General features: G+C 40.4%; 1 protein-coding gene and 1 long non-coding RNA gene across 2 annotated transcripts; one reads left to right on the top strand and one right to left on the bottom strand.

The window, feature by feature from the left end:
• Positions 1–953: 953 nt before the first annotated feature.
• Positions 954–6,497, bottom strand: LOC139810417 (uncharacterized). Its single transcript, XR_011731328.1, has 2 exons — positions 6,245–6,497; positions 954–1,097 (listed from the first exon to the last, which is right to left on the bottom strand). It is a non-coding gene; the product is annotated as an uncharacterized lncRNA (long non-coding RNA).
• LOC139810410 (uncharacterized) lies at positions 955–14,749 on the top strand. The gene is made up of 12 exons (XM_071773939.1): positions 955–1,099; positions 1,547–1,759; positions 1,828–3,591; positions 3,676–3,907; positions 3,990–4,435; positions 4,509–4,726; positions 4,798–6,222; positions 6,508–6,674; positions 6,909–7,075; positions 7,145–10,925; positions 12,131–12,213; positions 12,289–14,749. Exons 2-12 carry the CDS (start codon positions 1,658–1,660, stop codon positions 13,003–13,005), a joined length of 9,102 nt encoding a protein of 3,033 aa, XP_071630040.1. The 5' UTR covers positions 955–1,099; positions 1,547–1,657; the 3' UTR covers positions 13,006–14,749.
• Positions 14,750–14,926: the final 177 nt, after the last annotated feature.

The raw sequence follows: 14,926 nt of genomic DNA on the forward strand, positions 1-14,926 counted from the left end.
TAGATTGTGATTGGTCATTTCTTACGACTCCGACTTCCGACTCCATTGTAAGACCGGTGCCTTATGCGTTGTGCAGTAAAGTGTGTGCTCCCGCTTAAGCATAAGAAAATTGATTGGTTCATACACATGTACATAAGGAAATAAACCAATCAATTTTCTTATGCTTACGCATTATGCGTTGTGCAGAAGTGTGTGCTCCCCGCTTTAGCTAGCGGAGGTTCGGCAAAGCACAGCCATTTGTCGCGCCCTATAGGGAAGCGGAGCCATTAGGTTTGTTCGCGTCGCATACACCAAGAGCACTTGGATCAGGGATAAAAGGTGGCGATTGGAGCAGATGAGTTTTTGGAGTTCATTGGAGTTATGGCTCCTGCACACAGGACGCGGCAGCGCGGCATTGCGGCAACGCGGCACCGCGGTAACCAATTACCGTCTTGCCTTTCCGTTCTACTTTTGAAAGTAGTACGGAAAGGCAGATGGTGATTGGTTACCGCGGTGCCGCGTTGCCGCAATGCCGCGCTGCCGCGTCCTGTGTGCAGGAGCCATTATGCTGGGTCTACAATGCGAGTCGCAAGGTCGTGAGTCGCAAGAATTGACCAATCACAGTCGATTATTCTCCTCAAATTCGACTGTGATTGGCCAATTCTTGCGACTCACGACTTTGCGACTCGCATTGTAGAGCCAGCATTATGCCCGATCTACAATAGCTGTAGTAAGCTGTAGTAAGCCTCAAGATGTAAGAAATTGACCAATCACAGTCGATTATTCTCCTCACATTCGCCTGTAATTGGTCAATTTCTTACGGCTTGAGGCTTACTACAGCTTACTACAGCTATTGTAGATCGGGCATTTTAGGAGCATGGTGGAGCATGCGACGCGAACAAACCTCATATAAACTCCAGAAGAAGAAGATGGAACATGGAAATTTAGCCTAATTCCAGTAATTCCTGAACGCACCCCTGTGGAGAATGGAGATGTCACATTTGCGCGATTGCTCTCGTCGCCGAGCAAAGTTGGTTCAAGGAAGAATCGTTCACCTGCGATGCCTTAATTAGGTTTACCTTTTTCGATCGTTGTACTTAGGTGTTCCAAGCTAAAACCTGTAAGTTAGAATGTAAATGATGTTTATTGTAAAAATTGTAAAATAATCGATTCGCCAATTCTCAATTTTGATTGCAAGACTTGCAACTAAACAGCATTGTCTCTCACAAACGATCAAGTTATTTAATATATTTTATATTATTAAGAAAATATCTTTCACTTCGGTGTCCCAAGCTCATGTAAGCAAATAGAACACTAAATGAGTGAGAACAGAACGGCGAAGTGTATGTGTGTGTGTGTGTGTGTGTGTATTGTAAAAATTTATAAGATAACCCATTCCATATCAATTCGTGAATCCCCAATTCTGATTACATGATCTGTGACTAAACAATCAAGTTGTAAATGACGAGATTATTTGATTAGACGTACAGATATATTATTTTATTTCATATCATTAAGAGGATATCTTTTTTCTAATATTAACTCATATTTTTGGTACTGTTTTCAGATGCTGTTGCATTCCACTATAATTATAAGTGCATTCATAAGTGCACGAGAAATATGGATGACAATATGATAATTTTATGGGATGTTATCTATATAGTTTAAGAATGAGAATATGAAGAGCAGTAACCGAAAAGAAGGATCCATCGATAAAAAAAGATATGTTTTCTTCTCCGATCCGGATGTTATTGCCAAACGCGCCGAGACCTCTGCTGTTGTGAGTGATTTTTGCTTGTTACTTTGTTGCTTGCATATATAAAATTCTATATTACTTTTTTATTGCAGGCAGCACAGATTACTCGAGAACTTGAGGCGCAACAGAAGACTTTCAAGGAGCATGCAGCTGATTTGCGAGTGCCGGCACGTGGCATAAAGTGCTTAGAAAATTTGCTATCCTATTATCCTGTACAGCCATATCCTTTTACGTTTATTAGCGCAGTGAAACAAAAGCTCGCTTTAGAAGATCGTATTGATATTGGCGCCAAAGCACATGACTCAAGTTCTCAAGCAAAAAGTTTGACTTCTTCGATACTGAAAGCGGCTAGTACGCAAAGTTTGAATACACGGAATCAACGTGTACAAAAAATGGACTTTATCAAGCCGCTGAAAGTACCAGATCTGAAAATTTCTCCAAAAACACTGGATTTCTCCAGCAGAGAAAGTTCTGTTTCAAAGGAGCTGCCTTCGACAAAGTCTGAAATAGCTGCAATGGACGTTGTGCACGACAGATCTGACAAAAGTCTAAGAACTGGTGAAAGAGTACAGAGAAAATTAGACTTCTCTTCTGACGGATCGTCATTTATTACGTCCGAAAGCATCGAGCCGTTAAAAGCACCAAATGTCTCTATATCGTCTAATTTAAGCAAGAAGAAAGAACATGGTAGAGACAGCTCCAGAGAAAAGGAAAACAGATCTAAGAGAATGAAAAAGGATGATTCTTCGTGTGCAAAGAGGGACGAATCCATGCAAGACCAAGTAAAACGCAGTCGAAGCCCAAGACGCGTCTCCAGAAAAGATGTCAGAGATATGGGTAACACGAACGTACCAAAGAATGACAGACCATTCCTTACTGCAAAGAGTACGGACTTTTCGTCGGTAAAATCAAAAGATAAAAATTTTGTAGCGTCCATTGCTAAAAAAGATGACAAAAGACAGAAGACTTTTAATGCACAGTCGGTGGAATTAACAAAAGACACGCTTCTAGAATCCAAGATTCGAATGTCCAGCAATGAATCTAGCAATTTTCCGGTTTTTCCATCTTGGGAAGTGCTAGATAAAGTTGCAGTGAGAGATAATATGGGCGTTTTATCTAGTACCGAAAATAAATCTAAAGACATGAGCCACTATTTTTTAAAGCAAAAGTCTGAAATGGAAGACGTGAAACATAAATCTGATTCGGATAGTAGACAATTGAAAGAAGACAAATTAAGTATTATCTGTAAGGACCAAACGAAGAGAGTGTCTGATAAAAATAAAATGTTGAATAACCAAGGCGAAGATAATAAGCTACACAGTGTCAATTCGGAGCCATCAGAAGATGTTGAATTTATGTCTGAAACAAACAGTTCCAGGAGTCGTATAAGTGCTTACCCTATAAGTTCCACGCACGCATCAAAAAGTAAAGATCTCGAAACGGCTGTGGAAGGTAAACAGAGCATTAATTCTGCCGGATCATCTAAAACTTCAGAAAATGTCAAATATACAGAACATTCCGTGGCACAGTCTGCAAGTACGAGCGTTAAAAAAGACGAGGAGTCATGTTCACAGAGCATTATTACAACTAAAGAAATAGCTACCAACGATGATTCAAATGATGTGGACGACAGTACACTGCCAGAAGCATTGTTTGATTCTAGAAGAATCTCCCTCAGAGAGGGCTATTCCCAACCAGAATTTCATAACTTAATGACGCCAGAAAGAATGAATCTTGTGTTCAAGTCTAAACGAAGGAGATACTTGATGCAGAACAATGATTCGGAAGTTGATGCAAGATGCCCCAAGTACAAGCCGACAGTAAAATCTGAAAAAGAGCAAGAGGAGGTAGAATTGGTGAGTATGAATACATTGTCACACACGTTTTATTCAGTCATAACAGTGTATTTTTGATAAAGTGGAAGCGCATTGGAATTTCAGATACATCCAACAGCTTTGCATATGCAATTTCAGGCGGAACTGCATCTTTACGATTCTTGCAATGAGTCTCTCCGACAAATAATGGATGTTGAAAAGTGTCTATACAACACTAAACGCGAAATGCAAGAACAAAAGAATTCGCAGAAAATCGATAAAAAAGATGAAGAGGAAGTCGCGCAAATCGTAGAAGACCGTGCAGCTGCTACGATTGATAACGATGCTGTTGAGAAAAGTAAGAAGCCTGTTATCACTAGAAATACATTATGTATATGTATAAATACATTATACTAAATATTTGGAATATTTTTTTACAGCAACATGGAATCTAACTGATTATGTAGAAAAAAAGGCAAACCAAGGCAACGTCGATGAGGCGGGTTATGGATTTAATTGTGGAAAGTTTAATAAAGCGGTGGTCAAAGTGGCGGAGGTACAAACGCAAACGGTAAATGACATTGCGACTCAAACGGACATATCCGCGGACGAACGGAACGTGCAAAACAGATTGTCAGAGATGCGTGAAAACCCATACGAACCATTTTTGAGGAGAAATGAAATGTCTCAACTGCCTGTAAGTTCGGCCATACAATTCGAAGATTTGGACCAAATAGAAGAGATGTCACGGCCTAGCAGAATGAGGACCATGTCGGAGATTAGTTTGCACGAAACTACCTCGTCGATAAAAACGGAAACCGGGACCGAGATTAGTATCTCGACTCGAGATGTAACGTGCTCGTTTAATAAAGTTATAGATTCACAGGCAAGCATATTCTGTTATTTACGTGCGTTTACATTTGATATTAATTGGATATTTTTTATACTTTTGTTTTTAGATAGCACGACTCTTGAGAGACGAGAATCAACTAAGCTATCAAATTAAAGAATGGCTCAAAGTTCGAGAAAAAACATTAAACGACAAAACCAAGAAATTGGTGCAGCTAGAAGAGCAAAAACGTGCATTGAAAGATACCGGACAAGACAGCCGTTCAGTGAAAAAGAAACAGAGAGCTCTGCTTCTAAAACTATTAGAAGAGAAAGATGAAATTCTAAAGTAAGTGACACATTTGTGTAATATATTGTACTTTCAATTTATTTATACTAAACTTTTTCGTTTATTGATAGATTTAAATTGTTTCACGAGCTTACAAGCCTGGAACGAAAACGTATGTTTGAAAAACAGAGAGGCATGTTTAATCCGCAAATGTCAACGAAGAATATCTTGACGAAATTGAAGAAGATCGCAGACAGCCAGTCGCCGAGAAGATTATCGGGTCCTATGAAGGGTTACGATATACGCAGTAATAGCTCTATGAGCTCCTTGATCGATTCTGATAAGTCTCAGCATGATCGGTCTCAGATCGACACGCGCCTGAACGTATCCGAGAGTGATGCATCCAAAATTGAGTATTCGAAGCCTAACATATTAATAAGTTTAAGCGAAGGAAACAACACGTCCGCGGCAAGACTCGACGAGTTAGTTGAGAGTAAGGAACAGAAGAAATGTCCCACGCAGTTACAAAGGAAAAGCGATATGTCGAAATACAAGCTGCGGTCTCGAAAGTACGAAGACAAGATGCCTAGAGCGGATATTTTGCGACAGAAGCAAAATCAGCTGGACATGGAGTCGAAACGGATTCATCCCATGAAAATAAATATTCGGCTCTTGGAAAATCAGGATCAGATCAGACTGTCGCAGTCACCGAGACTAGAAGTAGATGCGTCGGTACCTGATTATGTAAAATCGGAATCTGATACGATCACATTAGTGGAAGCGCTTCGGATCAGCGAAGCGAATAGATCAAGAACGTCGCAAGTAACAGATCCTTCCATACAAACCGCGACAACTGCAAAAGGGAAAGAATCAACTTCTAACGCTGCAACTGCCACGAGTGAATCTATAGAGGAAGAGATGGTCCAAGACACCGTTTCAAAGACGACGCAGTCACACATCTCCGAAATATCGCAGGCGAGTACGAGTAAGAACTCAAAGAAGATTGACAAGTCTATCACAAGTGACAGAGACATATCTAAAAAGTTCCAGCCTACGGTCGAACTGAAAACAAGCTCTAAGCGTAAAAATTCCAAGTATCAAAAAACGAAATCAGCCTCTAGTATATCATCGGAAAATATATCGCGGTCCAAATCAAGCTCTCATATATCGGAGGAGCTTATTGAGCTTTATAATAAACGTACAAGAGTGGAGAACGCATTGCTTCAGTTAGATAACAACAAAGAAAGTTCGATCTTGGACGAATCAGATTTTAATGAGAGCCAAACATCGCTTCAGACGCTCGTTAAGCATTCGAAGGCCAAGGACAAAAGCTCGAAGTTATCGACAGCAAACGAGAATAAGGGAAACAGGTCCGCTCAAGCTTCGAGCAGAAAATTTGAGAATGATCAAAGTCTTTCCAGGAACGAGCGGGATACTCAAGACGCATCCACGTCTCAGATTAGCACTTTTGCCGTTTCCCATCACAGTTCTCGAGAAAGCGAGAAAAATCTTTCGAGGTCTATAGTCGTTAGGTCGCAAGACAGAGAATGTGAACAGTAAGTGCACCTATATGCGTACATTCATTTATCACATTGTTCCTTTCAGTTTTAATAATTGCAAACGTTCGGACACTGTTTTTCGGCGCGACACGCGTGTGCTTTGCTAATAAAATCCTGAATCACTAAAATCGTACGCTGGGAGATCTAATAATAAACCTGTGTGCATCTCCATGCCGCATCAAGCGAAGCATTGTAAAAATAGATTCTCTGCAGAGGCAATCCGCATAACAGGCATGCATGTGCGTATTCTCGGAACTGTACACTTTCTTCTGTGCCCCTTAGGATTTTGAACGCACGCGAAACAGATCTTGCATCGCGCAAGAATTGTGTCGAAGATTGGATGGCGTGGCACGCAAGGTTAAGAGCAGAAGAGGACCGTGTTATTCGTATGGAGAAGGCGGCATTTAAACTCGTGGCAGCGTCTAATGTTTTGTATCAGCAAGGAGGAGGTAACAAAAACGCACTTGCATACACTGCATATATAAAAGATCAATTAACTTGCATTGATAACGTGTAGTGGTTCTTTGATAAATTTTGAATTAAATTTAGCTGTAACTCAAACAAGCTGCAAGATCCTTTGCAAATATCATAATAATTATGACAACGTGTTACTTTATTACATATTAATTAAGTGTAGCTTTTTGCATAATTTTAAACTGATCACGATATGTGCTCTTTTATAGATACCACCTTGTCGTCTGATACGAGCGACGTCGAGGGAAGGATAGGACTTCTCACTGAGAAATTAGCGGAACGACGTCTCGAAATGGCGCGTCTAAAAAGAGAAGTGAAGAAGCAAACGAAAAAACGGCTGCGTGCTCTGGAAGCAAACCTGCAGACTCAAATCAAGGTAAGTTTATATACGCACATAATTATTTGATTATTATTGTTCTATGAAATTTCTTTTTGTACTTGACAGAAATATGACACGACCATTCATGAGATGCGCAAAAAGTTGGAATCGAAGAAAACTACTAAAGAAACTGATAAGTTAGCTATAGAGCCAAAGTCGTTGGCCGACTTCAAAGTACCTGAAATACCGCTTAAGAGGATACAGGACATCTACAAAAGCAGCGATTTGTTGAGATCTAGGTCAGAATCGGATCTTCTATTGACGAGAAATCAGCTGAAGGATTTATCGAAGCATGAGAGGGATAGTTATCAGAAATTTATGACATCCGAAAATATCAAGGGCGCTAACGTTTTCGCACTAAAAGACACTACGGATCCCAACGATAGCGCTCGAACTATTTTGGATGATTATACATCGACAAAAGCGTACGATAAAATTCGAACGGTGCCTTCGACGTCATCGACTTCAAACGATGCACGTTCTGAAAACCAAATCGGAGAATCCACTGCCGATATCAAACAAACTAGCGTATCATACGGTGAGGAAAACGCTAAAATTGATTCTAGTACGGTACGATCAGAATTGGAGGTGCAAACGATATCGGATGCAAGATTTGAAGATCACAGTACTATTAACACCGAATCAGCAGATGATAGATTAAATACTAATGTCGATCAATCTCTGCCAAAGACTCCCACGATATTGTCCGAGATCCCAGAAATAAGAAACGTCGAATACTCCAAATCTATTCCGAGCAAATCCGAGTATTCTACGGAAAATGTTGCACGTGTTACCGATTCCAATATACTTACTTATTCGAGAAAGTTAGATTTTCTGCAGTTAAACAATAAGAACTTGAGCGAGGATATCAGTTCCCTCGAGAAGGACATTAAGGCGCTTTCAGAAATAATGTCACGCTTAAGTAATGAATCGAATGAAAAGTCTAGAGCAGATAATGATGACAGGAATACGTCGCAGGATATATCAGAGATAATATCTAAATCAGTTTTTAGCGATCAAATAATTGATATTGAAAATAAAGAACGGCAAGCAGTGTTGCCTGAGAAGAAAGTCGATACCGAATCATCTATGTCGGTAAATAATAAAAAATCAATAGCTTCCAATGCTTTCAGCCATGATAAATACATATCGGACAGAATAAGTAGTGAAATATCGGCAATAATCCCGGAAGAAGCTCCTACCATCTCTAATTTATCTCATGAAATCGATTACGAAGCCAAAAGCAGAGAGATTATGAATGAAATAGAAAAATCTATACTGTCGCAACATATTAAGATTGCAAGCGGCGATAATCAAACTTCAGCATTAGAAGATGGAAATGAAGAGTTGCTGAATGATTTGGTCTCCGAGCTTGATATAAAATCGATTTCCGAAATTCTTTCCAAAGTGTCAGAGAGTAGAAAGAGCCTCGATCTTGCGAAGAATACAGCAACCCAGATTGTCGATGACTCGAAGAAAAGTATAAATGAACAGAGCGATTTAAGTGAAGCGATACTTGAGAAGGATCTTGTAAAAGCTCGAACAAAAGAAGCGCATTCTCTGGGACTTGCCGAACATTTTAGCACTATATCAATGCAGTCTCCCATCATCGCCGGTCATCGTTCAAAGGAAACGGTATCACAAGGCGATTCGCGAAGCGCGCCTAGTTTAGCTTCAAGTCAGAGCTCGCATGTTGTTGCCAAAGATTTGAAATCGTCGAGAAATATTCTCGAGGCAGAAGTCAGACGTGATGCCGCTGATGATGTGAAGATATCAGAGGATCTCGATGAAGATATTCATACAAAAGTGCTCGACAGTACCGTAAATTCACGGACACTTGCGTCTACGACTGATCAAAATCGATCGCGCACAGTCAGCGCGGGAAATATTTCTCAGGATAAGGACTGGACGACGTCCGATTCGTTCGTGGTACCGCAAGATGAGATTAGCACTGGAGTACGTGAAAAATTCGAGAATTTGAAATCAGGCCTGGACGATACTTTGAATAATTTCTCGGAAAAGAATGTATCACGCGTCGATGATATGACAAATCAAGAAGCTGAAAGCAATTTAATAGGCGACTCTGACGTGTCGGTCTTTCTTCCAAAAGGGGAATCCACCAACGTCGCGGTACAGGACGTTACGTTTAACGACGCCTTAGCACAGTCTCACATGGTAAAAAGCAACGACGAACTTGACGATATATTGGATATAATCGCTAGAGAAAATGATAAACGAAAAAGCATTCCTGGAGGTGAGAAGCTTGATAACGTAATGTCTGATTCTATGGCGGAATTATTAGACAGAGTTAAGGATATCGTAGAAAAGGACGGGAAAAATGTCGATAGTCATTTTAAAGGACTCTTATGTGATATGGATATCAACATAAATCGAACTGAAGCAGTTTCGGAAGCCTCAATATTAAATAACAAAGCGCAAAGCGAAATAAACGTGGAAGGTATAAGCGAAAGTAATGCAGCCTCTATGAGTACTTGTAAAGATAAAGAAGCTGGTAATCGTGAGGAAATAATAGATGGTTCGTTACGAACAGTCGACGATAAATCTGCCATAAATGTAAACTTATATGTGGAGATAGATAACGAGGAGAGTCCGCGCGAAGCGGTGTCGGAAGTACAAGAAATTATAATAACTGAGCTGGATTCGAGTAGCGCCGAGGATAACGTGTTATCTGAACTTGAAATTGATGCCAAAGTTGAATTAGCCGAAGAAGAGGAATCGTGCAATGTAAACGAGGACGAGAATGAATGCGTTGTGGCAGAAAATGAAGGCGCTGTGCCCGTCGAGATAAAGGAATGTCTGGAATCAATCTCGGAACAAGATAGTTCGGATGGCGAGCAGCTGGACAATCTAGTAGAAGTTGCTGTGAGCGGATTGGATACCGTTGAAAAACCTGTTGCGTCGTCGCGTGATTCTCCCGAGCCGATAATAGATGATGCGGCGCAGACTGGACGAGCTGAGGAAGAGACAACTGATGACACTGCCGAGAAGACGAACGAAACCGCGATATCGGACGCACCGGTAGTAGGAAATATCAACAAGACGTTCGACGTACTGAAAGATCCAGAATACGAGGACATCTCCGAGGAAAGTCTCGAGGTGTCCGAGATTCTAGACAAAGATGACTTCTCGAGAACAGGCGCCGCGAAGAAGGCCGCTAACTTGCCGGAGAGGTATCAAACCATCCAGAAATCGGAGGACGTATTGAGAATATTGGACGAAATCACACAGAAGTCATCGTTCGATTCTGTAGCGAGCAATTCGCAAAACAACGAGAGGAGTGACCAGAGTGCGCCGAGTGTAACGGAGGAGATCAGTGAGGCCTCGGGCGCAGAGGTTTCCGCGGAGGACGATGGTTCGTCCCCCGAGATGAATAGAACGACGAACAGGCTCGAGGAGGAGTCTTACGAAGTGGACGAAACCAAAGGTCGATTCTTAGAAAAAGCAAAATTGCAGGACAGACAATCGGTGGAGGCTAACGATGCGGACGGCTTATCTGAGGGAAAGGCGGTTTCTTGGAGACTGAATGAGGATGACAAGTCACGAATAATATACGAGCTGCGCGAGAGAGTCTCGCAACTGCAGGAACAGAATGGCTCGTCTGAATCTAGCGAGGCCGGCGATACTCCGAGGGGTGTGTCCGAGATCGAGATGGACTCTCCGAGAGATTTCAATGACTCGAGGCTGGACATTGATATCCTGGACGATGATCTGCTGAGCGGCACTAAAGCGACGAAACAGAGCATCGATATGGAGACCAATTTCCATTCCGCGTCCATCGTTACCACGTCTGACAAGGACATCGAAGCTATGATCTACGAATTAAAAGGTATTCTCGCCTATTCTATTACGATAATCAAAGTAATATTAGAATATTATTATATATAAAATTAAGAAATATAGTAGACAATATACAGAGTCACAACTATAACGTCTTGGGCCATATATTAACTAGAGTTTTAATGTATGAGAGTATCAATCCTATATTATAGTACTCATCTCCGTCCGATTGTACATATTTTTTTCAAACTTGAAACATTATGTGTGTCATTATAAGAGTTATATAAATATTGTAACCCAGTCGATATCGCTATCGAATGGATGTCTGGTCTGGTCTAATGTGCGAAATAATCTAATCGTGATACGTTGCAAAGCAATAATTTTTGAAAGATGCTATTCGAGCGATTGAATTGCAAGAGTCGAATAACATATTTCAAAGCAAGCCAACCTGTATATGTTGAGAGATAGTGGATCTTTTTTTCTCTTTCTTAACAAATTATATATCATTCTCGACCGAAATCATGCGATGCAATTTTTATGTGGGCTGACCATCTCAGAGACACTCGATACATACACACATCTTGATCTAAACACATTTATATACTACAGAAACACCTTTTGTTTTTTATAATGGCTGTGTGCTCTCCTGTGCAAAAGCGTTGCCTGGTATAGCCATGTGTTGTTTATTTTCAGACAAATAGCAAAGTCGAGATTATATTTGTCTAAAGGTAATACACGAAACTACGAATGATACGAACATTGACTTGTTTATCTCTGTACAAATCAGTGTCGCATGAAATGCTTGATCCTTTCATTATTGATCCGTATGCGCACAAGAAAGGCCTGTAAATATTATGCATCGCACACAATTATTCATAAATTACTATAATATATATATATATATCTACCTTTCTCTTCCCTCTGAACTTGTCAGAAGAGATTTACTATCGTGTACAGGTGTTATATGGAATGTCCAACCTTGTCACAGCTTTGTTACTATTTTATATATATGTATATATATAATACATATGTATGTATATGCATTATATATATATATGTGCATTAAAACATTTTCTTGATATATTTCCCTATTTTCCAACCGTTCCTTTCCTTAGAGCACTCTCAAATTAAGTATATAAATTGTGAACCCCCGATGTAATGTGAAGGCTCGTGTTGCTTTACTCGAGAAACTTGTATCTCTGCCTACCTGTCGTATTTATCGATATGTATATTTCTCGTTTCTACTCCATACAGCTTCAGTGGGACAACCTGGTCAGGACGTCGCCGAGTTGGAAGCTAAGCTGCTTCGGATCCAACAATTGCAAATCGAGTTGGAGGTACGTATCACGTGTATGATCAGATCGTCGCAAACATGGACATTTTACTTGAATGCATACGTAACTATTTTTAAGATTAAGAAATTGGAAGCGGAGGAAGTGTCTTACTACGTTCGAGAGATACCGAACAAGCCACCGCCTCCTTACACCCCACCTGGAGATGGCCGATTATCGGCTTCGCTCAGTTCGCCTTCGCTGGTCACCGCCGTAATCCCGTCGAACGTCGAGGAGCTAACGTCGTTCACCGAGAAAGCCACAACCCTGATATACAACGCCAAGCTGGCCGGTGAGGATATCGCGAATCTGGAAGCGCCTCCCGAGATCTACGAATTGACCAAAGACAAGAGTGAGAGAAGGGACAGGCGGATCTACAACACTTTCCTTTTCGATCTCTGTAAGGAGACCATCGTGGAGGTCTATCGAGCAGAATACGAGAAGCCTGGCCCGAGTTGGACGAAGCCGAACGTGAAGATAAAGCCCACGATGAAGATCCCGAAGAACGTCGAGGAACTGATCGAGTATGTTAACAAGGAGGTCGCTACGCTGTTCGGTTTCAAAACGAAGCTGCAGCGAGAAAACATGGTGATGCGTTGGAGCAGGAAACGCAGAGACAGGGTCGACGAGTTGCTGGCGAGAGAGGCTCAAGCCGAGGAGGACGAATGGACGAAGTTTCATCACGACGAGTTGGCGGTGAAGAATGGACTCACGGTAGCTATACTGGACACTCTCGTGATGGAAGCTGCGAACGTGATGAAAATGGCGTACGGTAAGAAGAGGAGAATGATGGTGTAGCGGTTATTAACTTTCGCAACTGAATAGAGACATTATCTCTCGCAATTCATTGTTAATTAAAGCGAACAAAAGTAACAAAATACCCTCTCACAATCAGTCAATGTTTCCTCAGGACTGCGTTTCGGATACCGCGTTACTGTCATTCACACTTTTGTCCATTAGTATCTTAAGTGTAACATAGGCTGGTTCCTATTTATTTGTTAACTATGTATTTTGTTACTCTTCTTTCTTTTAACATTAACCAAGCTGACGCGTGTGAATGTTCAAATATAAATAGACAAACCACAGTGAGGTAAAATATATATGAAATATGAATGACAGAAAGAGAGAGAGAGAGAGAGAAATGTAATTAACACTAGCCATTCACGATTCGATAATCAAATACCCTAGGTCAGTTTTAAAATTTATTTCTTGTTAACGACGAGTTTCTAGCATTTAACGATAATTATACATATGTACGGGCTATCATAGAACAAGTAACGTAAGACATGCGGTACTCTGTGTTTCTACGCGAAAATGACAAACAATAATCATCGAATATTACGGAGCGTTTTGTTCAATTTAATTTGCACAGAGAATTATTAGATTAGTAGTCAGAAATACGATCTCTTGTTTACGCGAGTTTCACATTTTGCTTCTTCAGGCGTCAACAAAATATTTGTGCTGCAGGTGTAGTTAATCGAAATTGTACAATGTAACGTCGCAAAAATTATACGCGATATTTGTGCCGTGTCGCATCGTACGTGAAGGAAACATTTCCTAGATTGCCGTATGTAAATTGTATTTTAGCGAAACAGTAGAATATAAGTAGAGAGTTTCAATAAGTCACTTTGGACAGCAATCACATGCTCAATTATACTTGTAATGAAATTAACAAAATTTAAACGGAAAGACTGACATTTTGGGGTCATTTTGATCGAAATTATGAAGCCGTTGAATAAAGTACGTAGATGGAGATTGTAATAAACGTCGGCTATACAGGGTGAGGCGCATAAACATTCAATCCCGGGAATTATTTTCTTATGTGTCTTATGTGCTTCTCTTCTGCATATTTACGAGTTTCGTGAATTTTTTTCTTCTTTTTTAATACAACGATCCGCGTATACAGGCCCTGTAATCATGTAGAATGTCAAGATCGAGTCCTATATACAGTCATTACCTCTTATTATCGACGAAACTACCTGTAATTGATAATGGACTGATAATCGACTAATATGCGTTTTAAGTTCAGTCGCGTCCGACCGTCGCGATTCTGTTTCACTCGTGTAACTTTACGTTTGTGGTTGTGATGTAAACATTAAGACTCACGGGAATGCAAACGGTGGCACATGCAAACATAACTCGGTAACTTATCTCAATATTCGGCGTTACGGCATTGATTATGTGCTCCGTCTTGAAATTCCTTATATTCCTGTGTATCACTGTAATAAAAATATAAATACTACAACGCTCAAGTGCGATGTCCAGCGTTGGTCCTCTATACGCGGGTAACATGCGCTTTTGTATTTTAATTAGAAGGTAATTTTAATTAGAACGTAACTTTTACTAAAACTCCCACGTGCGGACCGCCCTGAAGAGCCTTTCTCCGTTTGCAGGGTACTCTCGTAGAATTGTTCACAATTCTTTTTACGTTAGCAATTCTCGGCCGCGTCTGTAGTTGTTACAGAGATTGTTCACGTATGTAGTGTTGAATATGTACTTAACTAAGGTATATTTTATAATAAACTTTTTCTGAAAAGCGAAATCTTTCTGTTTTCTGTCACGTAACGTGTTTAAGGACAAGAAAGATAAATTAACTTGACGAAGTAATTTATGATTTTAACAATATATTTGAAGCATTGAAATTTCACATCTTAAAACAAATCTAGATGTGTATGTAGCGCAGAATTAAGTAAAATATTTTGAAATAATGGTGACGATA

Source organism: Temnothorax longispinosus, chromosome 3 (genome assembly GCF_030848805.1).
Source record: "Temnothorax longispinosus isolate EJ_2023e chromosome 3, Tlon_JGU_v1, whole genome shotgun sequence".
Taxonomy (NCBI): Eukaryota; Metazoa; Arthropoda; class Insecta; order Hymenoptera; family Formicidae; genus Temnothorax; species Temnothorax longispinosus.